Genomic DNA, 23,788 nt, shown 5'->3' with positions numbered 1-23,788 from the left:
AATATCATCTCATACCATCGGTAGATACAATACATCTACATTTTAAAAACCATTTTATACCAAAAAAAGAGAGAACTTTTTAAAAAAAGGATTCTTTGCTGTAAACTGCAAAAATAATGACAAAAATGATAATAACAATAATAATAATAATAATAATAATAATAATGGTAATAATAATAAAATAAATAAAGAATTTCTACAAGTGGGAATCATTTGAAATCTGAAATCCTATGGAGCTGGAGGTACCTGGGTGTCACACATTAATCATGATAAAGTTTATAAAATGAAATGAATTAGTCAAACACTAGTCAGAAAATGAAAAAAATATGATCATGAGAGGGTGGAATATTTGCTATGTTTCCTTGTGGGCGGAACATTTTTGGAAAGTTCTCACATATGCTGGGCACAAAATTCTGTGTTAACAATTGGCAAATAATACCAAACGGTAAAGCGCCGGTATCTTCAACAGTACATTTGACAAAATAAATTTACATGTTCAAGAACAATGCCTTAAACTAAGCAATTGATAATCTGTGATGCATTCAGAAAGAATGATCAACAAAATCATTCGAAAAGTACAAATACGGCTATCATTCCATGGCTTTATCAGTGTTGTGACCTTTTTATTACAAAGTGCTTTTGTTAAAAAGTTTCCAAGTAAATTCTTATTTATATAACTTATGAAGATTTTTCTGGCAGGGTGGTGGACAAGAAATAAACTCACACATTTCTTTTTCTTTAAAGAATTCTCTTCCCTACTCCAAACTTAAAAAAAGAAAAGAAAAGAAAATCTCCAGAGACTGGTATAATAGACTAACAATTTGTTAGCTCCTTCGTTTTCACAACATAGAGTGGTACCAGCATATCTGTAAGGGTCTTGGAATATAAGGTGATTTCACTCACAATGAAGGTGCTGGTGTTGTACACTGGCAATGTTAACGTCGTCATCATTCCAAGGCCCTGAAATAAAGAGAGAGTACCAATGACATGAGCAGCCTGCATTAACTGGATGTACATAAACCAGAAAAAAAAACACACCTCTTTTAAGGGAAAAGACAAATTAGTTACAACTATTTGGACACACATAGGCTACAGTTTGTAACCAAACAAACAAGTATGAAAAGTAAAATTAGTATGCATCCACGCTGCCTTTTAGAAATGAAAGTAATGTTTTCAACTCATTCCAAAACATTAAAGTCAGTTTTAACCTTTGGTTTTGTCTATATTCCATAGCAATTGCTATAAAAATCAAACAATTTCAAAGTATTATAGACTATGAGGATTGCATAGAGAAGCATCAAGATTCAAATAATTTTCATGTAGAGAGAAATGTTCATTGATTCTAATGAAAGTAGCTATGCATACAGAGCATAATAATGGAAAAGGGAGAAAATTTACATTTTTTTTTTCAATTCAGATCTTCAGCACACTGCTAACCACAATGAACAGACAAGGTTTATGGAGTGGTGTGTGATATCTGTCTGAAATTCCTTTTCAGAGAAAAATTCCTATTGATTTTTGGCCGTTCCTAACTAGCATATCATCAATGAAACCATTACAAGATAGGCCATGAGTAAAAAGTTGGTTACCAATGCATCCAGGTAGATATCTGACCACTGGAAGTTCTTGTGACCGCTGAGAACCATGGGCCTGCTGACAACTGGTACGTAGTCCTGTCACGGAAAGCAACAGAGGAAATTTGGGGGAGGACGAAATAGCAAAACCTCCACAATGGATTCATTGGTCCCTCAAACATGTATACCACTTCATTCTTTGCAAACACACATATCCGAAAAATTATACACAGAAAATGAGTGGGTGACATCAGGCCTTTAGTGTTTTGACACTGTAAAGCAAGATACAGTTGTATTATCACCGCATGAAATTTTTGCAAAATGAGGCTGGTGGCCTTTTTCGCAGCATGACATTATTGCAAATTGCTATTGGCATTTAATGCATATAGTGTAGACAAGAACTTTACGGTGCATTTTAATTTTGCAAATCTTGCCTCTGGTGAAATTAAAATGCATGGAAACATTTCTGGTTTTACAGTAGTCAGAAGCATGAAAGCTTGGGTGAAATGAAGGCCATTTTTAATACAGTGGGACTTCAAAGAAGAAAATGCCGTAACTTTCCTTCATAAACAAAGTTTTGAGATATTAGATAAGAAAGTTTGAGAGAAAAGTCTGTGGTCAGAATTCCTAAGTGTACAATATATATAATCGGTTACAGGCAGTACAGGTAAGGCAGATAAAACAATACATGTATGTTAACTCCCTATTACACTGAATCGGCAGAAATTAGCAAAATTCCTGCAAAAATTATTTTCTCAGTTGAGATGAACAAAATTAAAGGCATCAAGTAAATATGTTTTATCTCTGTGGTGTCAACAACTGTTTATTTCTCAAATTCTCCTATTGCTCTGGCAACTGCTTTTTGTCATGACGACAAGTCCTATCACACCAACAGATATCTCTTTTTATATCTCTGAACAATCTATGGAGAACGAAACAAAAGCAAAAATCAAGAAAACAGACACTAGCAACAAATATGAAAAATACTGTAATGTTGGCACTATATTCTTAAGGTCTATCTGTCAGATTGCTTTGCTCTTTGTACTCCAAGCTTATACTGTATATGCCATATATTTTGCGAGTCTAAATTTTCGCGAATCGGGAATTCCCGATGAAGTGCGCGAGTGTTTAAATTTGCGATCGTGGAGTAATGCACTGAACGGAAAAATTAATGTACACGCGTATGTCACATCCACATCTGGATCAGTCAATATTTTTGCGTGTTTTTAATTTCGCTAATAGCACCCGACTCGCGAAATTCGCGAAAATAAAAACCTTGCGAAATATTCGGCGTATACAGTACTCACCAGTGTTGTGAGACGGACTGCCCCAAAGGACTGGATTGTACTGAAGTATCCTGTATTGAGGGAGAGCAAGGATGGAATATATATACAGTATGAAGTCTGAAACTATTTCAAAAATATTGACATGCAGGAAAGATTGGCACCACCAAGAGTCAATACCCTTCACAGTTCCTCCCCACTAACCCCCCCTCCACTTCAATATACGACCTACTACTATACAGGGGGTGTGGAAACTGGTCGTGGTGGGGGGGGGGGGGGAGGGCTGGGCTTGGCTGGGCTGAGGGGTGGGGGAGGGTCATAGTCACATGTAAGAGTAATGTCTTCAATGTTGATTGAACAAGTGACTTTCTTCCCTTCTAGAACAAGAAAGGGTAAGAAATCACAGTGAATTTTCTAGAGGTAGGATTTTAAATTGACAGATTAATATTACCGTGCTCATCTGTCCTCTTAACGTTCCAAACATAACCGCATTAAACAACCCAAAATTACGAACATACTCGCTGTCTTACATGGAGCCTAAAGAATATCACACAGTACCAGAACTTTATAACAGCATAGGTTGCCTATTAATAATGTACAACTACCTTTAAAGTGAAAAAACAAAACAAAGCAAAACAAAGTGAAGAAAACAAAAGCTCAGGCACAGGCAAAGTTAATTGTCCATGACAATTCCAATAAAAGGCTGGGTTAACTCTTTGTGTGTAATGGTGTAAGCTCTCCTGTGTGTTACATTTTTGTGAGACCGCAATGCATGAGCACTTTTGGAAAACATTCTGTTTTTCATAGCCAAGTAGCATTTATGCTAGAATTGCAGTAGAGCAGAGCGGAAGAGGAAATCGGACGCACTGTTGTAATGTAAACTTTTTTGACAAAGCTATATGATAATTTCAATGTGGTGTTGCATATATTGCAGTATATCGATTGGTCTGTGCGCAGTTGTACATTTCAGCAAAATATGCAAATTCAGCACACTGTCAACTGAGTTGGGGTGTGAACAAGGCACACATAGAGTTCATAGTGAGTGAGTATATCTGTGGGACATTCAGAGAGCAGCAAACAGCACAGAGTCTACATCTGTGACACACATGCTAAGCCTCATCCCCCCCCCCCCCCCCCACCTCACACAAACGAGACTACACTGAAAAATGATCCCTTTGCACAACAGTATCGAGTGCCCCATAAACCCAGTGAGGACGAGCTGATTTTGACATAACACACATTTCCCATAGATGCCTGTCCGAGTATACTCAAGTCTTACAGTCTTCAGTAGGTTAATTGCAAATTTACCTCTGTTGGTGCATGCCATGTGCTTGATTCCATCCGAGGACACCATTGAGTCGGCACCAACCTTGTACACAAAGACCCGGGCCTGTACCACGTAGAAAGGAAATGGGTAGCCATATCAGCTCTGAGAGAAGGCCATTTTATACAGTAAAACTTTTATTTTTGCACACACATATTCTAGCGAATGAGGTCACAGACATTTTTGCAAGATATATTTCGCCATTTGACACTGAGACTATCATAAGTGCACAAAGATACTGCAGTACACGCCCTAGCAAGTGACGATATTTTTGTGTGTTGTTAGGTTTTGCAGCCTTACAGTGATTTGCAAATTCGTGAAAATTAAACCCTCCCAAAAATAACAGCTTTTACAGTAAATCCCTACCCATTCTGTCAAGCATCAGGTTATCAGTGTCAGCAGGCTAATTATTAATGGTGCCTAGAGAAAGTTTTACAGATAGATTATGGGCCACTATTAACAGAAGGTGCCTTGGATGTATCGTTATGACAATGGAATTAACAAAATGGTTCATCGGAAAAAAAAAGCATTCATGTATTGACAAAGTTACAGTGGATAAAGGAGAAAAAAATGGGAACACAAAACAAAATGCAATAAAAATCAATTGATCATTAGGAATTTGCACAACTCTATACACATTCAATTCAAACATTGGCAGAATCTTTATAGGATTTCTGAATGTTTTAAATTATTTGGAAGCTATTTACAAAGAAATTATTTTGCAAAGATACCAGAAATATTCTGTAAATCATTGACATTATCCTTTGCCTTATAAAGCTCCATTTGCAGATAACTCTTCAAATACATGACTCTTTCAATAAAAAAAACAACAACTAGGTTTTACAGTGACTGTCTTGATGCATACAACAGTACCTGAATGAATCGTTTCCATGTTAATGATGTTTCAGTTTGTACTAGCTAATTCATGAAAAAAAATGCAATATCAATGCAGAGACTCCAACTCTCCCGTTTTCGACGGGAGATCTCCCGCCAAAAACCCATTTTTGCAAAATCTCCCGTCCTCCCGTATGAGATTTAATTTCTCCCACCCTGGCCCTGTGTCTCCCGTTGGAAAGGATTTCTTACTTTATTGCTATCGTATGTTGAAAAAATAAGCCTTAGATAGCACCAGAGAGCATCTAGAACCCTAGGAACTTCGCGCTTCGCACACATCAACTTGGAGTCTCCCGTTTGCTAGGGGTTTCAGGCGGGAGCATCTCCAGATCAGAAGGTGCTTGGGGTTGGAGTCTCTGTCAATGTCAGAAGTTTATGAAAAGAATGTGTGTATATGTTTGTATGTTTGTTGTTGTTGTTATTGTTTTGGTTTTTTGGCATTTGTTGTTTTTATTGCTGGTTCTGTTTGTATGTGGCATGATCTATCTGGCAAAAAATATTTTTCAAGCTCACCACAAACGGATTAGAATTGTACTTCTTGAAGATGGCTTCCTCTTTCGAAGTCCCTCCGTCAGTAAAGATCATGATGATCCGGATGCAGTCTGCTCCTTGGTTGTTTGCCTCGGCACCCTGTCTTTCTATTGCGCTGAACTGAAATTGAGATGTGGTTGAGATGACAGTCCCGAGTCAAAATGTTTCTGTCTTTCTAATCAGAAAGGCCTGGGCATAAATGTCCACCATCACAACTTCTGGTGGGATTATTGTGCCATGCATTTGCATGACAACATGGAATCTTGGTAGGAAGACGATTAAAAGTGTGGCTGAAAATGACTGATGGACCAAGATTAAACATAATATATTTTTTTCTTTTCTGACAACAATTTGTATGAAATTGTGTAGTTATGGTTAAATGCCTGGGGCAGAAGTAGAAACAATGGGACAGTTTGCACTTTACAGTTCTTGTCTCAATGTTCAACCAATTCAAATGAGATATGACAAATTGGCAAAACACTGGATTCTGCAGACAAAGTTATGAGGTAGTATGATTTAAATGCCATGCAAATCACATTCCCAAAATGTCATTTGCAAGTAGGCCTGATAACGCATATTTGGGTTAAAAAGGCTGATTTGGGGCTTTTTTGTATTTTCAGGCACAATAAATCTTTGCCTATCTAAACCTGTTGTTTGGGAGCAAAACATATTATCAAAGTAATAGAAGCATCTTTAACAGTTTGAAAGACTTATTTCTCTTTTTCTTTTTTTTTTCTTTTTTTGCATCAGAGGTTTATAGTTTTCTCCATTTTTCATCAAATGAAACTATGTATCTTGTTGAAAATCTCTAGAACCTTTAAAATCAGTCAGCAGGAGAATTAGACAAAAATGATAATAACTGAAATGATCCACGTCAGAAACTAAAGTTTTAAACTCTCTTTTTGTTAATGATACAGTAAAGAGTGCATCAGTGTACTTCAACAGACATTTAGTTCTGTGAGCTGAAATTTTCTATGACATTTCTTTTTTGTACCGGTACATTGTATTAACATTAAATGTTAATTACAAGTATCATTTAGAAATAGTCATTTTCTCTTTTTGACTTATAACTTAATAGACCCTAAAATCTTACCCAGCAATATTCCTGGCAAAGTTTTGTGATGTAAGGCGACATGCATGATTAAACTTGCTTCACTGACAGAGAAAGACATAGCCATATAACCAGTCACAAAACATGAAAATACTTTTCAAGTGCATGCAAGAAGTGTCAATGGAAGTTTAGCTGGTAACTTCTTGAGAAGACTGCGGTCACACTGCCAAAACCACACAGCAAAATACTGAGTACTCTATAAGCTACGCATATAGATATTTTCGCAAATGAGGAGGTCGGATATTTTTAATAGCGAGATGTCGTTTTCACAGTTTTTACACCGAAGTTGTCATAGTGCATTACTGCCTATCAATTCAAGATATTTTTGCATGTTGTTAAATTTGTGGTCCAACAGTGATTCACAAAATTCATGACCATTAAACCTTTGCAAAAATAACAGATTTTACAGAAGTAGATTCCCATAGTGTGACTGCAGTTTGAGAGAAAGAAATAGATTAGAAATAGTGATATGCATGTACAGGATCTGTAGAATTGTCAAAATAAGTACTGTAGCCTGCTGCATATCACATACTTGGAACAGTATTTGCAAACTCACGTTGCTGAATGCTGTAAAGGCATATTCCAGGGATTTCCCAAAATCAGCAATTCCCTTTGCTACCAGCTCCGTCTGTACTGCATCCTTCAACACCTATAGTAGCAAACATATACACAGTGTTAGCAAGTTTACATGTACAATAAATTGATGGCCACATTTGTAAGTACTGATCGAAAGAAATAAATTCATATCCAAAGTGTAAAAACACAACAAAAACTAATCATATTTAACAGGAGACAGCTTAGAACAATTTTTTTTTCAGTGTTTGCACCTTAAGTTTATACCACAAGCTACTTATCAGAACACTAGGTTGATCAGTTGGGCTTTGCCTTTTTTTTTCTTTGTCTTGTTTTGTTTTGGCTGTTTTACCCTTCCCAATAATGGTTCCTCACCCCATTCTTCTTTTGGCGGCCAATTCAGGTCACTATGGCATGCTCTCCAGAAAAAGATGGGTTTTTAAAAAAATCTTTTTAGGTATTTTCGTTAAACACAGCTTGGCAGCACCACTCCTGATGCTGGGGAAGACGTTTGAAATACTACGTACATTCCTTTGGCTCATTAAATTGGGGGTCATGCCCCCCTGTGCCCCCCCATCCGGGGGTCATCTGCAGCACTATGATTGATTCTTCATCAAATTTGATTACAATGCATTATCTGAACACCTGTTCTGAAGGACCAAGATGAAAACACAAATTGAAAATCATTGATCCCAACAGTTGGCCTACTCAAAGGCAGAGCATCACAACAACAAAAAAATGGGTTTGAGGTGGTTTATAATGTTCTGTTTCTGACACATGTTCAAGTCATCCTTTTTTATTTCTAAGATATGCCTTTTTACAGGTTGTACCTTCTTTGTAACTAATTTTGTTTCTCTTTCTCACTCTCCCTTCGTCCTCTCCATTTTATCCTCTCTCTCTCTCTTTGTTTTTCCTCTCTCTCTCTCTCTTAGTTTATATTTTTATTCCTTTTATTGTTTGCTAATATGTACTATATATTTCTCAACATTTTTGCTTTTTTCGTTTCTTCTGTATTTCACTCATGTTTGTTTCATTATGGTTATTTTGTACATTTTGTATAACAATTCATAACTTCATATGTATAATTGAATTGCTAAATGTGAAATATGCCTCTATGTAATGATATAGGACTCTGATACCCTGAATGGGGTTGTTGAGTATAATAAACTTTCAAACTTTCAATTTGACAGACAGACAAGAACAGGCTCCAATAATTCATAAAAAGTTGATATGGTAGCAACTCCTGCTGGAATGGCAATTGTCATGGTAACCACAAGAATATCCAGCTTCCTGATTGGCTGTTGCTATGGTAGGTTGCCATTCCAGCAAGAGTTGCTATCCTAACATTATTTCTGAAATGGGGCTCGGATCTTTCTCACCTCCTTGTTTCTCAGGTTGGCCTGGACAAACGTGTCAAAGCAGCTGACATCTTGTACAGAGTCGTTGAACTGGCAACAAAAGAGGATGTGATAAAGTGGCAATGAGCACATCAAGACACTTTGATACATGTAATACTATGTAAAACTCCTAGACTATTGCCTAATACTAAATACACTGCACATGTACCCTACTAGGCTCATTTTTTCCTGATCCATAACTTCCCTACATTTTGAAGCAATCAGCGGCAGAGACCAATACTTCTACACACCATGTACTTATATGACTATGAATCAGTTAAATTGATATCATGAATCAGTTACACATGAACTCGCCTCTATCTTTCACCTCCTGCAAAATCTTGTACCATTGCACTTGTGATCACTCACTATTTTGTATTCTCTTCAATTCCTTTCATCATGAAGTTGTTAGGATTTAGTCAGTTTGATTTGTCCCTTCCAAATGGGAATGCTACAAATCATGATGTCACAGGTTAATAGTAAAATGACATTTAAGAAAAATTAATACATATGGAATTTCACAAAAATTCATTTTCATGTGACATAGAGAGAGCATTTGTCCTATCGTAGCTCCATCAGGAGGGATGGTACAGTATTGGTGGAGATGAGAATTGGGCTTTTAACTTTTTGCGTGATACCAAGAAAACACTTATGAAATAGTACAAAGCATACCATTTTAAGAGGAATTCAAAGTTTATTTGATGAAAATCGGGTTTGGAATGACTGAAACATCCAAAAAACAAAGTAAAACAAAGCGATTGTAATAAAGTGTGGGTCCCACACTTATTAGAATTGCTCTGTCTTGGATATCTCAGCCATTTCAAAACCAATTTTCATCAAATAAACGTTAAATTCCTCATGGAATTACATGCTCTTTCATATCTCATAACAGGTTTCTCATTTTCTCACCAAAAAATTTGTTAGAAACCTGAAATTAGGTCTCAACCAAAACTATACGACCCCTTTAATCTACATGTATCACAACAACATGTAAGGGGAATATTTACTTTCATGTATTAACTGAATGTTTTTGATGAATATAGAGTAGAATTTGTGTCATTTTCTTTCATGTATTAAATGAAAATAGAGAACAATTGGTTTCAGTGCACAATGGTTCGCCTGCATGAAAGACTACAACCTGGAAGTGTTATTTGTACTTACAGCTGCAACCCGAACAAAGTCATCATTGCCAAGAGTGTCGAGGGCCTTGGACACAGAGACCTTCATGATGGCAAGGGTCATACCAAAAGTGCTGCCACTCCTATTGCAAAACAAGACAGTAGATAGAAATGTTCTATTGTGATAGCTGTGCATGGTGAGATGCTATGACTCAATTGGTTTGCACTGCACCAAGTAGATTCTTTCTTGGAGGAGTATGGTCCTGAAAAAACAGAACTCGCAGATGAGATGTCTCAAACTGGCCCAACATTTCCAATACTCCAAGCATCCAAAAGAGAATGTAGATGGTGCATCGCAAACTAACAGAGCTAACGCCTGTAGCAATGAGGTTCTCTGGCAGTGCCGTTTATTGGGCATTACCATTCTTGCTTGCAAGAAAATTACCAAAACATATCTCATCTATACATAGAGGTGACAATATTTACAATGTACAATGCCAGATCAGCACAAAAAATAAGAAAAGAAAAAGAAGGAGTTGCAGTCAAACAGCAGACTTTTGCCCACAGAAAAATGCTACAGAAATCCTATGGATCATGATAAATCTAAGCACCTACATTTACAACAGTCTTCAATACAAGGCACAGGAGCAAAAGCTGCTGACTCTCCATACACATTTTTGTCCAATTAATGATCCACATCTTTTGACACAGTGGTGCTTAATCACCTGCCAATTCATCCTACGCTATGGAATACTACAAACACTGAAAGAGTATTAATAAAAAAGTTTGCCTTCTATTCTTCTCAAGATTTTTTTTTAATTCCTTCCTCTTTATATCTCTATTCCTTGTTTTCATCCTGTTTTTCTTTCTTCTTTCTTCCTCCCTTACATACCTTTTCTTCTTTGTAACATTTTGCAAACTTCCCTTCCATTCCTGATCAATTACGAAAGAGCAATATTTGAAGATGGATCTTGAAGATAACCATGATATTGCAACGAAGAGCAGCTACGAGACAAAATCAAGCATATTTGCATGATGTATTTGAACAAGTAATTACAGATGGAAGTATAAAACACGACATCTCATACATCACGAACAATTTCTGGAGGGTGTCCTCTACTTACGTGTCAACGAGGATCATTACATCTTTAGGAGAACTTGTTGCTTGAATGTACCTTTTTGTAACACAGAAACATAATGATATGATTAAGGCTTTTAGACATATGCATTAAATGCTTTAGTTGTGTGTGCTACCATTAATTTCTGCCTCTAATGATATAGCCTTTCTACAGGAAACTTGCCACACTTCCCCAAAATCCCATCCACATTCATCCGAGGGTATCAGTTTTGAGTCAGCACATCGCACAATGATTAGCTGTTGATTTCCTACTGTCTACTAAAGCTTAGCAAGAATTAACTTCATGCAGATGTTTTATTTGGGAAAAGGTATACATGTATCCCTGAGACATAAATTGCAGTATAAAATGTTATGAAAACTTGTGACAAGTAACAATGTGCAAGGAGTTTGCATCTTCAATCAGGGTTTTGTTTTGGGTGGGGTTTTTTTTTACTTAGACATCCCTCTATCAAAGGATAGTGGCTTTTTATGGAGCATTTAGTTCTCATTTTCTAAGCCTCGTCAAAACATTGATTCAGCTAATTCATCTACACCTGGTTTTATTCTGAGACATACGGCAAAGAAGATTGTAGCTGTGACCCATCCTATTTTCAAACTTTTATGTGACCTCATTTGGAAATATGAAGATGTTCCTTCCTTGAAAACAGGGAATGGAAATCATATTGCATAAAACTAAGTTTAAAAATAAGTTAAAAAGTTAAAAAGTTACAAGTTACTACAGCTACAATGTACTAAATATACACCATGTACATGAGAGAAGATAATGACACCAAGCATATGAATATCAAGAATTATGCTTTATAAGTGCATGGAGAGAGTCTAATCATGTGTAAATGATTTGTATACACAATTATACATGGAAAAATTAGTTGACAGAGCTATTCAGGTATACATGTACAACAATGATATACAGTGTGGGAAACATAGCACTCACATGAGTTAGTAAAAAGATATGACTGCTGTTAGGTACCATATTATCATTGTACTGGCTAATAGTTTGGTTTCTTTCATATTCTACCATCTGTTACTACCAGCTGTTAATACACCTCCAGACGTAGAAACATACAGCCAAAGAAAGTACTACACTCACTGGCTGTTTGATTCTACCTTCTGAGAAACAAAGCTTCAAAATAATAGACGTTTCCATTTCAGAGTGTTTGTTTTTTCAATGATTACAGGAAACATAATCACTCTTTGCAATCATACCAATTACAAATTTGCAATGTATTATGAATTGATAAAACAGGTTGCAAATTGACAACATACACTTATTTTCAGGGTTATTATAAAACTCTGGTTTCTCTTCAAAACAATTTATTTGATACAATTCTTCCAATATCATTTTTTCCTCCTTATATATTTTGTTTGTTTTTGTTTTCCTCTTCCGCCAGAGAAGAAAGCAGGGACTAGATATTTGCTGCGCTTAAGAGTTAGTAGCCTCACTTACCAGCCCCTACGCCGCACATCATACTGGTCTTTGTCTTGGTCACCAGCAGATACCCACTCCTTCGCTGAAAGAGGGAATGGGGGAAGGAGTCTAACCATGTTAGTTAAGGGACAGAGGAACCAGTGCATGATAATGTAATGATCTGGTAGAGGGGTTAGTAATGACTTGCAGGATTATGTCATGGATCATATCACCTGGGATCTGTTGCTTAACTCTTGTCATTTTCCCCGATGGCAACCTACTTCCATACAAAGCTAATGATATATTTTGGAAATGCAGGAAAGGGAACAGGCTAGAGAAATAGAAATGAAGGAAAGAGAAAGGGCTAGAGAAAAAGAAAGAGCAAAGAGTTAGAGAAATGGAAACGAAGGAAAGAGAGATGGAAATGCAGAAACTTGAAATGGAGCACCAAGTGAAATTGCATGAGATGGAATTGGCTCATGTACAGATTGTTGGAAATCGTGAAAGGGCTCCCCCTGAATTTGATTTGGCCAAGAACATTCAATTGGTGCCAAAGTTTGAAGAAAATAGAGTTGATGCATATTCTGTGTCATTTGAGAAGGTGGCTGACAGTTTGAAATGGCCACAGGAATTTTGGCCCTTGCTCCTTCAAAGTGTGTTTGTTGGCAAAACAGCCGATGTGTATTCATCTCTTTCCAAAGAGCAATCACGTGACTATGCTACAGTCAAGACAGCAGTGTTGAATGCCTATGAGTTGGTGCCAGAGGCATACAGGCGCAAGTTCAGAAATTCGTACCGCAAACCAGGCCAGACATGTGTTAAGTTTCCTCGTGAAAAAGAAGTGATGTTTGATATATGTACAGATCCCTGAAAGTGGATCAGGATTTTGATAACCTACGTGAGGTTGTTCTCTTGGAAGAATTCAAAAAGAGTGTTGCTTTCAGTGTGAGGTTGCATCTGGAAGATCACAAAGCGACAAGTTAGCACGAAGCAGCCTTTATGGGTGATGATTATGAGCTCATCCATAGAAATGAGAACAGACCACCTTTCAGGAATTTCTCTGGAAACAAGAGAGACAAAAATCAGTCGAGCAATCCAAAGAATGCTGGCTCTGAAAATAAAGGCACAAATTCAACTTCATTGGCACCAAAGCCTCACTCTGACGAAGGGTCCAGTACAAGTACAAATGTCATCAAATGCTTTCATTGTAAAAAGACAGGGCACATAAAGTCGCAATGTTGGAAGTTGCAAAACAATGCAACAAAGGAGGTGGAATCTGTTACCTCAAAAAGTGTCCTACCCAAAAATAGTGTCCCGTTCAGTGAAACACATGCCATTGAAAGTCAATCTCCCAAATTCAAAGATAGGACTAAGCAAGTGGATGAGAGCTATCATAGCTTTCTGTTTGATGGTGAGGTGACCCCATGTACTTCTGTTGAGGCAGGTAAGCCAGTGGTCATCCTGCGGGATACGAGGGCCTCTCAGTCTTTGATGGTGGATGGCGGTATGACTTTTCCACCAGATAGTGCAGTGAATGCAAAAGTCTTGATTCAGACTGTCGATGGCAGTTATATGTCAGTTCCACTGTATAGAGTGGATTTGAAGTGTGACCTAGTTTCTGGTCCCGTCACTGTTGGAGCTGTTCCTGAGTTGCCTATGGCAGGGATTGATTTCCTGTTTTGGAATGATTTGGCTGGGGACAAGGTGGTTGTGTCTCCAGTTGTTTTGAATAAACCAGTGGTGGTTGCTGAAACTGAACAGTTGCAGGAGGAGTTTCCTGGGATTTTCCCAGATTGTGTTGTGACTAGGCCTCAGGCTCATAGAGCTGTTCAAGATGATGCGGATTCTGTTGATGTGGAGGAGAATTCCGGTGTTTGGTTGGCAGAAATCTTTTTCAAGGATTTGAATGATGGGGTTGCTGTATTAGGCTCCAAGGCTAACAGTGATGGGCTGTTTAGCAAGTCTTCCTTGGCTGAAGCACAGCAGGCAGACTCTGAGTTGAAAGGCTTGTCTCAGACGGCGTGTTCTGAGGCTGAGGCTGAAAGGGTCCCTGAGTGCTATTATGTCAAAGATGGCATTTTGATGAGGAAGTGGAGACCTCCCCATAGGCCAGCTGATGAGGATTGGACGGTGGTCTGTCAAGTTGTTGTCCCTCCCAGTTACCGTGGTGAGATCTTGAGGATTGCTCACAAGTTACCTGTTGGCAGCGATTTAGGGGAGACATTTTGCCTGCAGAGAATTGATTCGCCTATATTGGTGACAGACTCCATTCTCATGTCAGTGGACATCGCTACGTCAAAGCTGTGACGGGCTGGATTCCTAGCTGGATATTATTTGCTGGATTATCACTCACCCGTCGACTGGACGCGGTTGTCATAACGTCTGGATTCTACACATGTCACTGTGGATTGATACCTTGGATTTTACCTTGGATCACCATAACCTCAAGGATCATTCATCTGTGCATCGAACATCATCTTTAATAGGACATTTCAAGGGGATTGCAGGGACCTTGTGATTTCAGATTTGACTGTAAGCATGTACATGATTCCATTTCTGATTTATAATTGTTTCTATTGATCACTGTCTGTACCCAAAATATCACTGTTGATAAACCGCCTGAACATTAATTGATTGGTTCTTTTATGCTATCATTCTCAGTGTGATTTTGGTCGTAACAGGAACGTACATAGGCCTCAATGGGTGAAGTATCTGCAAGTGACTGCAGTCCACAAAATCAAGCACAAATCTCTGAATGCATCATTCTATTTGGCTGTTTTACATAGGCCAAATTGCATTAGATTCACTGAACTAGAGTCATTTGCAACAGGACCCCAATGGTGACTTGACATATACATGTAGGCAAGATAAAGGAAAGCATTTTAAGATGAGCGTGAGGTATTAATATGGAATAGCATTGATACAACATTGGTGAAACATATATACTTCAATAGAGATGGTTGTCTCCTCCTGCAAGCTATAATGTTTTATATTTTTGTGTCTTCAAAAAAACTTATTTTCCTCCAGATTGCAGTTTATCAAGGAGGAATTCAATGTCTTTTTCATTAAAATTTGTCATTATTAAGACCCTCATGGCAGCCCCACTGTCTCTCCAAACCATACATTTTTACAAAGCATCAACTGGGGAGCGAGGAGTTAATCTGACAAAAACTTGAATGAGCATAAATACAATCACAAACAACTGCAAGAATATCCATTACTCTTCATCAGTATATCTTGTGTTACATCACATATATATACAATACATGTGACCATAAATGGGGCATGTGCATATTTCTTCAAATGAAAGGCATGTAGTCAGAAGAAAAAAAAGTAACTGTCTATCGGTCCCTATGGTTTGAAAAGGTATTGTCGAATCTCCAAAAGTGCATTCAACATGCATTGAAAGTTGTCATACTTCTCTGTCATGCATACCAGAAATGGTCATTTACATTGTATCATGTCTTGCAGTTTAAAGAAAACCCAGTATCAAAAACATGATGCGAACAGATGCCAAATGAATCAACATTCAAGTGTAAAGTGGAAATAAAAAACATATCATATCCACTGAAAAAGTAGAGAGGTAAATGTTGGATGTTTGTTGCTGTTGTTTTTTTTTTATAATCAATGAATGTTACGCACATGCATTAGTGGGGGAATAAATACAATGTCAAAGTATTAGTTTCACATCTAAGCCTGATGAAATATTTAGAGCTGTCCTCTGCACACACTTGATTATATGAAGGAAGAGTGAAGAGCAAAGTAGCTGGTATTAGCTTAATAAAGTTATTTCTAAACACCACAAACAACAGATTAGATAAGAAGGGTGATGAGATCAACCACTTATCCTGATTAAAACAAAAAACCGGATGTGGTTATTTTGTTGTAGTCAGCATCAACAATCACAGCAAACCCAAACAGGTGGTCAGTTTTAATACCAAATGCTTAGTGAATACAATCCCTGCATAATATATGTTCACAACTACACATCAAACATGTGTATCTACAGAATGTGACCGCTGATACTATTGCAGCAAAATGTCTATTTGAGCATGGTATATTAATGCTGATATATTATATATATTACGCAAAATAATGCCACATATTATGCAAAATAATGACACACCTTAGTGGCGCAAGTGTCGTAATACTTAAAAGCACTGCCCTACAACCATTAGCACACAAATATCAGATTTAACCTTGGCGCTCTTGATGGGCAAACCGATGCTTCTCTGAATGACACGTGGGACTCAGTGTACTAAATTTGCCTCGTATGATCCACACACAATGTGATGCCTTACTCGCATCAGAGAACACAAAGCTAGAGGGGTGGTACACATTCATTAATTGGGTATATTGCACGCTATCAGGAGAAGAGATGTTAAGGGATCTGGTACCACAACGCAGCAAGAAATCAGGCAAAAAAAAAAGACTCTGCGTACTCTACTTCACCTCTTATGATGCACACACAAAGCGATCACCTTATTCACGTCAGAATATGCAAAGCTAGAGAGGAGGTACGCGTTTATTATTGGGGTATATTGCATGTTATCAGGAGAAGAAATGTTAAGGGGTCCTGGTACCATAATGCAGCAAGAAATCGAGGGGGGGGGGTTGTACCAGTTTGTAGAGATGACCTTTACTGCTACAAACTATAAACTCCCTCAGCTTGACTAATGAAGTTAATCACACCCCACATCCAGGAACTAACAAGCAGGTCATCTTCACTTCATGATCAAGACTCCACTGTCTCAATTTTGTCTCCAGGACCTCTGGAAGGACAAGAGACCACCACATTAGTATCCTGAAAAAACAGAATGTATTTCAGCCTCTGGGCTGCTATTTTCAGTCAATAAATCACATCAACTCAATTCAAGTCAATCCTTATGGAAAGAAATGTCGGAGGAGAGGGAATAGGGGTGTATAAACAAAATGTCAGCAGAAGGCAGTATTGGAAAGGAGGGTTAAATGATTTCTACAGTATGCCTCTGTATCAAATCTGTCACAACCCTGAGCAAACCTGATATGTGTATATTATGCAATACAAATCATGATTTTTAAGATGCCAGACCACAGAGGTTAGCATGCACTATATAGCTGAGCGTGTTTCCAGATTGGCAAAAAAAAAAAAAAAAAAAAAAAGCTCATTGTCGTCACTACCACCAGAGGTTCTGTTATTGTGTATAGGATTGCATAATCATGTATAAAGCTACAAATTTACTGTGATTAAGTAAGAATGCTACAATGTACCTGTTTTGAAAACATGAATGTGGCAACTAGACATATCATACAATTCAACTGTACGAGCTGAAATTTTTGCGTGCAGATATTTTCGCGAATTGCTACTTGGCGGACATTTTCGCGTGTTGTTAATTTCACGGAAGCGAGGGTCTAACTGAACTTAGTTATCCATGCGTTGTTATTTTCGCGTGTTGTTATTTTCGTGGTTCAAAGGCGATTCGCGAAATTCGCGAAAATAAAACCACCTTGAAAATTTCAGCTCGTACAGAATATTAAACCATGTAGTGTCAGAATATGTTCATTTGGCCAGTTGTTCAGTGGCATGATTTTGGTCATAGGCATACATACATGTATGTATAAAAAACTTCAGCATTTAACTATCATAACTTTTGTGTGCTTGAGTACTCAGTTTATGTTTGTCCATTCATTGAAAATCACTAAGCAGGTCAGTGAGCACAGTTTTACCATAATTCTTTTTCAAACACCTAACAGAAATTAAAACTATACTTACTTGAACCAAAATAGATATTTTCATACAAGTGGCTTGATCAATTGTGTCAACTCTATGTCGAGTGTTTTTTCTGTTGGTCAGTCGAATCTCCCCCTGTCGTTATTGGTTCTCTTTTTCTCTAGTAGGTGTTGCAATGTGCCCTAGCCGACAGGGGTTTTTGGAAAGTTATGTTACAGAATTCTCATACGGCACTTGTTTCAAGCCTACTGTAAAAGTGGACATTTTCGCATGAGTAATTTTTCTCGCTCAGCCGGGTAAGATGAGTTTCGCGGGTTTTTAATTCCGCGGAATCAAGACACGAACTACTGAAACGTATAGTGAGCAAAAATATTTGTGTGCTCTTATTTTTGCGCTGGTTTCCGATTGCGCGAAATGCGTGAAAATTTCAACACCGCGAAAATTTCCCCTTTTACAGTATAATCTTCTTCAAAGTTTTTGATGAAAAAAAAAACCCTACAATACAAATCACCTTGCAATCAATGGCACATTTTCTGCTGATCAATCTCTGTATTGTAGTATCTGTGCCAAGATATTGATATCTTATTTCAAGTTTGCACTACCTAATATGTACCTTACATCAAGTACTATCAATAATTATTCACAAAATGCTTTTATATTACCTACATCATATATTTCAGTTATCAAATGTTCTCATACAGTAAATACATTTTGGATGTTACTGGCAGATTTTTTTTGAAAGATCTATTCCTTTCAATCTCTACTTTTCAGTACATCACTCTTTTCCATCACTGTATTTACTTTTTGTTACCACTGCAACGTATGCACTGTTTCTCTCATTATACATTCATTTGTATATATATTTTGTATCATATTGACTTGTGTTTCTCACAAAATGTTAAACAATATAATTTGGCAAAAGAAATAACAGTTTGCCTGATGTATCATATTTTCTTGGATGGAAATAAAGTATAATCAAACTGAATTGACATAATTAGTATGAATTCTACTAGTCAATAGACCCTTGTCTGATCAAAATTTGATGGCAAATTATATATACATTTGTTTGTCATTTCTGTACATTTCATTATCTTCCATCAAAAAAATTTTGCTCTGAAAAGGTTTGCTTTGTCGGAAAAATAGAAATTCCTCTCATTTAAATGCATTCATGTTAAGTCTGCACATTCAGCAAGAGCCCCCACAACCTTCAAACAGCTACAATAACCACATCAATCTTTAAGGTTTTAGTGCAGCACATGGGTGGCCCAGGAGGACAGAGAGAAACACACACCCACACACACCAAGCTGTATGTATCAACTGATGCTTTTCTAGAGAGAGGGAAGGTCAGAATTAAAAATGGAAGATGGAGGGGGGAGAGGGTTGGATTTTAAATAGCTGGTGAAACTTGAACCACCCGTCAATATACAAACATACTTATGTTTGTTTTCTTATTATTTTTTATTATTTTTATTATTGTTATTTTTTTTTTACCATGGCCTTGTTCTGGCATCATAGGTAAAAGAAACATCATCACCATCGGACTGACGAGCTACAATGAGAGGGAGCATATTTAGGAGGAAGAAACGAAGTAATAGCACATGATACATGAACATGATGCAGAGCCCTGACACCATGATATCTCTCACACATACAAACATACATAATAGACAATACGCATAATGTGTGTATTAAATTGGATGGAAAGCTATAAATAGCAGGTGAACTGCCATGGCCAATGTCTCTTGAAGAAATTTACTCAGACCACCATGAACATTCAAATACCATCACTTCAAACAGCATCCAAAGGCTGAGATTAGCAATGTCTGTGAACTTTGAATAATACCAGCTGATATTTCGTCCCGAGATACAAGTGCGTGTGAAATCTCCAGCTGATGTTTGCTATGGATTACATACGAAACACTATCAGCACTTGGTAACAGATCAACAAGGTGCTCTTTGGTGCTCTATACTTATTGGAGCACAAGATGAGTACTGTATACGACATACATATTTAGCAAGTCTGAAGTTGAAAATTTGTGAATGTGGAATACAGTATTAAACAGAGAAGTATATGCATGCATGCTACCAAGCATTCATGTTGGGATCATACTATTTTCGCATGTTTTTTAATTCATCAATAGCATTCACTCATGAAATTTGCAAAAGTAAAGATCTCTCAAAATATTTGGCATATAAATCATGCCATTTGATTTAATAGATGAATCTGAAATTTGACCAAAAATTAGGGCCACTGACCATGGCATAAAGGCTCTCCAAGTTTTGTGATTAAAGATGCAGAGACCATCAGTGACATACATTTATACCAGAAGAAAGACAATAATTCACCAGAGGCCTGCTATGGGGAAAAATTTCTTTCAAAAAATGAAATAGTTTCCATAATGACCATGAGGTCTGACATATTTGAGTGGGATTCAAAACACCTGAAAAAAACAACAAAAAAACTTGACACAAGATGCCTTGAAGAATACCCAAGGCAATGCATTTACTAAACAGTGAGAAAGATACATACTGAAGGATACACGACAATATAACCCAAGGATTTATTTGACAGGAGGCAGTGCAAAGAAGACATTACAGACAACTGGCGGATTTCTTTGACTGATATTCAAAACAACTCACGGTTGACAAGGCAAGAAAGTGAGAGAAAGATAGAAAGATATATATATACTAGATAGAGAGAGAGAGAGAGAGAGAAAGGTTATCAAACATTTGTGCCAGTCTGTAAGTCTACAAACACACCGTGGTCTACAATATATGAAAATTACAAAAAAATTCCAAAAAAGTTCTTCCCCCATCCTCATTAAGCAGGAGCACAGTTGTCACATTTTCTTTCAGAGGCAAACTCTGTCACCACGCCTCACGTACAGCTGTCAATATCCACCCATCCCAGTCCCCCTTAATCCGTTGACGATGAGTCCAGAGTATACTTGGGCAATGTCTACAGGAAATGCATTTTGCAGCAAAATCAGCCCATCCTCAACAGGTTAAAACTATTAGTCGATCCACTATGCGATCAAGTCCATTGCAATAAATCGAACAAATGAAACACAATAATATACTGTTAGACAGAACATGACACAAGAAGCATCATCGGGATCACTGATGTCATACATGAAGTATGAAACTTAAGGTAAAAAAAAAATCTGAAAGGTTATTTATGTTTTTGCACGACAGTTATAATGTGGTCATGTCATCACGTAACAAGTTTCCTGTAAGCCAGTGCAAAAGTCTTTCCTATAGAATTTCTAATATTTCAAATCGAATGAAGAAGAATTCACTACTGATCACTTCCTTCTAATAATTGTAGAATTGCTATGTCATACCAAAACAAAAACACATTTTTAAGGGGAATAGGATTGCTGCTGATTAGCAATTCATCCAAAGGCATGTCTTATGGTATCTTTTTATAGAGTAAAAATCTACTGGAGAATTTTCATATGTCTGTGCTACAGACATCACTGTGTTAAAATGTAATACTCTGTAACATTTCTATTGCATGTATGATTTCAATGGAACTGTTGCTTTGGTGGGTTTTTTTTTTAGTATATTGATGACAGTCATCTTGCATGAATACATGACGTATGAGGTGCAGCTCCACTGCGAGGAAATAAAGTCAGCGCTGGATTTCGGTGGAATATCATTCTGTGTTAGGTAAGTGTAGTGTTTTGTTTGTGGTTTTGTTTTTGTTGCTACTGTTATTGTTTTTGTTCCTGTATTCCTTTAGCCAAAACAGAAAAATGTATTGTGCATTATGTAATTATTGAATCATAATTTCTTCAGCAGGTTCATCTGGTTTTGTCACTTGAACCAAAAACCAGTGAAACTGCCTCATTACTTTCTCTTCTTTACTGCTGTTGCTGCTGTTATAAATATTTTCATAACCTTCTTTAACATAAAAGAAAAAAAACTCACTTCTACAATTGTAACGGTGGCAATTGCATTCGATAGTTGGAGAAAAATAGCGTATACGGCGAATATTTTGCGAGGTTTTTATTTTCACGAATTTCGCGAGTTAGGTGCTATTCGCGAAATTAAAGACATGTGAAAATATTGACTCTGATAAAGCTATGAGTAACGTACGTATACATTTCTCCATTCAGTACAGGACTCCACGATCGCGAATTTAGCCACTCGCGCAATCGTCGGGAAGTTCCGATTCGTGAAAATTTAGACTCGCGAAATATATGGCGTATACAGTATTTGACCTTTATAAATGATGCGAGCAGTTGAAGGCAGGGTGCATCCAAAATGATATACAACATGTGTCATAAAAATAGGTATAAGAATATCAAGCATTTTCTGCTGCATGTGTATGAGACATACCTGCTAGGTACGTTCACATTAGCATCGTGTTCTTTACTTTAAATATAGAGGACACATGCATATAATAAACTTGTAAATGAATGTGTGCATGGGTGCGTGTTTGGGCAATAAAAGCGTTGTGAAGCTCTTCATTACTGCAATATTCAGATACAACAAAAAAATGATTTCCTGCTGTAATATCATCATTCCACCAAGAGGTTTGCCAGGAAAAAAGATTGGGGTCAGCATGTTGGAATAATTGAACACCTTGGAATAATGAATGCATATAGATATTCAAGTAACCTCACAATGCAAGAAGAGTAATACATGCATGGAGATATTTCTCGATTCCATTGCCCTTTGCAAAGTACACCGTTATCCTTTCCTTTTTTCTATGTCTTAAAAGTTCACATGTTCCATGAAGGAGGTATGTCCCAGATGATGAATGTAATTTTCCAATAAATGTGCCGTAATGTACCAATAGGCCATACATTTCATGAATATGATAATAATATAGTGGAGTCTTAAAGAAGTTCTTATTCTACAAAAGACAAAGAAGATATTTTGCAAATTAGGACATGTCAGACAATCTCGGGAGTGTTTGAATTCATGATTGAGTGACAGAATAAGGAATACATTGTATGAATCATCTCTCTTCAAGATGCAAACTTAGCATTTTACATTCTCGGAGATAACACAAATTACATTTGTGCTAGCAGCAACAACACTTTGTTGCTTTTTGTACAATGTATTTTGCAAACACTTCGTTGACTAGCAAAATTTCAGAAAATACAACCACCATGCAAATTATGGCACAGCATCTGAAAACCCATGCCCAGTCCTGTGTTCAACTGTGAGAATATATAAGAGAGCATATCACATCATGACAAGCTGAGCTGGATGAACGCAATGTACAGTATACCTACATCAGTATCAGAATGAATAGCTGATGTACCATGTATAAATTTGTGAATGACACATATTTTCCCCTTATACTTTAGAGATAACTGTTGACTTGCAAAATTCATGACAATTACCGTGTAATATACATATATACGCATCTATAAACCAGCCTGGGTCTGATAATGGAGAGCTGATGAAACCAGACAGTAGTTGACTTTGGATGATAAATGCAATGTACACTGAAATCAGCATTGTGATGAATGGATGCGGAAAGAATGGTCACCATAAGTCTAAAAAATGTCAAAAAGACATTGAAATTCACACACACACGCACAACACAGCAATCATTTAACTATAATTAGGTACACAATGCTCAGACAGGACTGCCAGATTTTACTCTCTATCTTTGCATCAGATTGGTCTCACGCATGTGACCCAACAGGTGGGGAAAACAAAATGGCTGAATTCATGCCGGGATTAGTTCCTGAATATTTAGTTTC

At 37.2% G+C, this 23,788-nt stretch overlaps 1 protein-coding gene across 4 annotated transcripts in view; it reads right to left on the bottom strand.

Annotated features, from left to right (window-relative positions):
• The window catches only part of LOC139729161 (voltage-dependent calcium channel subunit alpha-2/delta-1-like), a 106,490-nt gene that overhangs the window by 56,240 nt on the left and 26,462 nt on the right, over positions 1-23,788 (bottom strand). For all 4 annotated transcript variants that reach the window (XM_071640089.1, XM_071640090.1, XM_071640091.1 and 1 more), the window contains exons 7-16: positions 12,391-12,454; positions 10,930-10,980; positions 9,849-9,948; positions 8,670-8,738; positions 7,274-7,366; positions 5,589-5,726; positions 4,166-4,247; positions 2,882-2,931; positions 1,590-1,673; positions 904-960 (exon numbers count right to left, since the gene is read on the bottom strand). In XM_071640089.1, coding sequence (XP_071496190.1) covers positions 904-960; positions 1,590-1,673; positions 2,882-2,931; positions 4,166-4,247; positions 5,589-5,726; positions 7,274-7,366; positions 8,670-8,738; positions 9,849-9,948; positions 10,930-10,980; positions 12,391-12,454 — 788 coding nt within the window. The remainder of the gene's footprint in view (positions 1-903; positions 961-1,589; positions 1,674-2,881; positions 2,932-4,165; positions 4,248-5,588; positions 5,727-7,273; positions 7,367-8,669; positions 8,739-9,848; positions 9,949-10,929; positions 10,981-12,390; positions 12,455-23,788) is intronic.

This window comes from Diadema antillarum, unplaced genomic scaffold, assembly GCF_040938485.1.
Source record: "Diadema antillarum isolate AM-2024a unplaced genomic scaffold, OU_Dant_1.0 seq00000221_RagTag, whole genome shotgun sequence".
Classification (NCBI taxonomy): Eukaryota; Metazoa; Echinodermata; class Echinoidea; order Diadematoida; family Diadematidae; genus Diadema; species Diadema antillarum.
The sequence above is the reverse complement of the archived record's forward strand: the minus strand, read 5'-3'. Positions and strand labels throughout refer to the sequence as shown.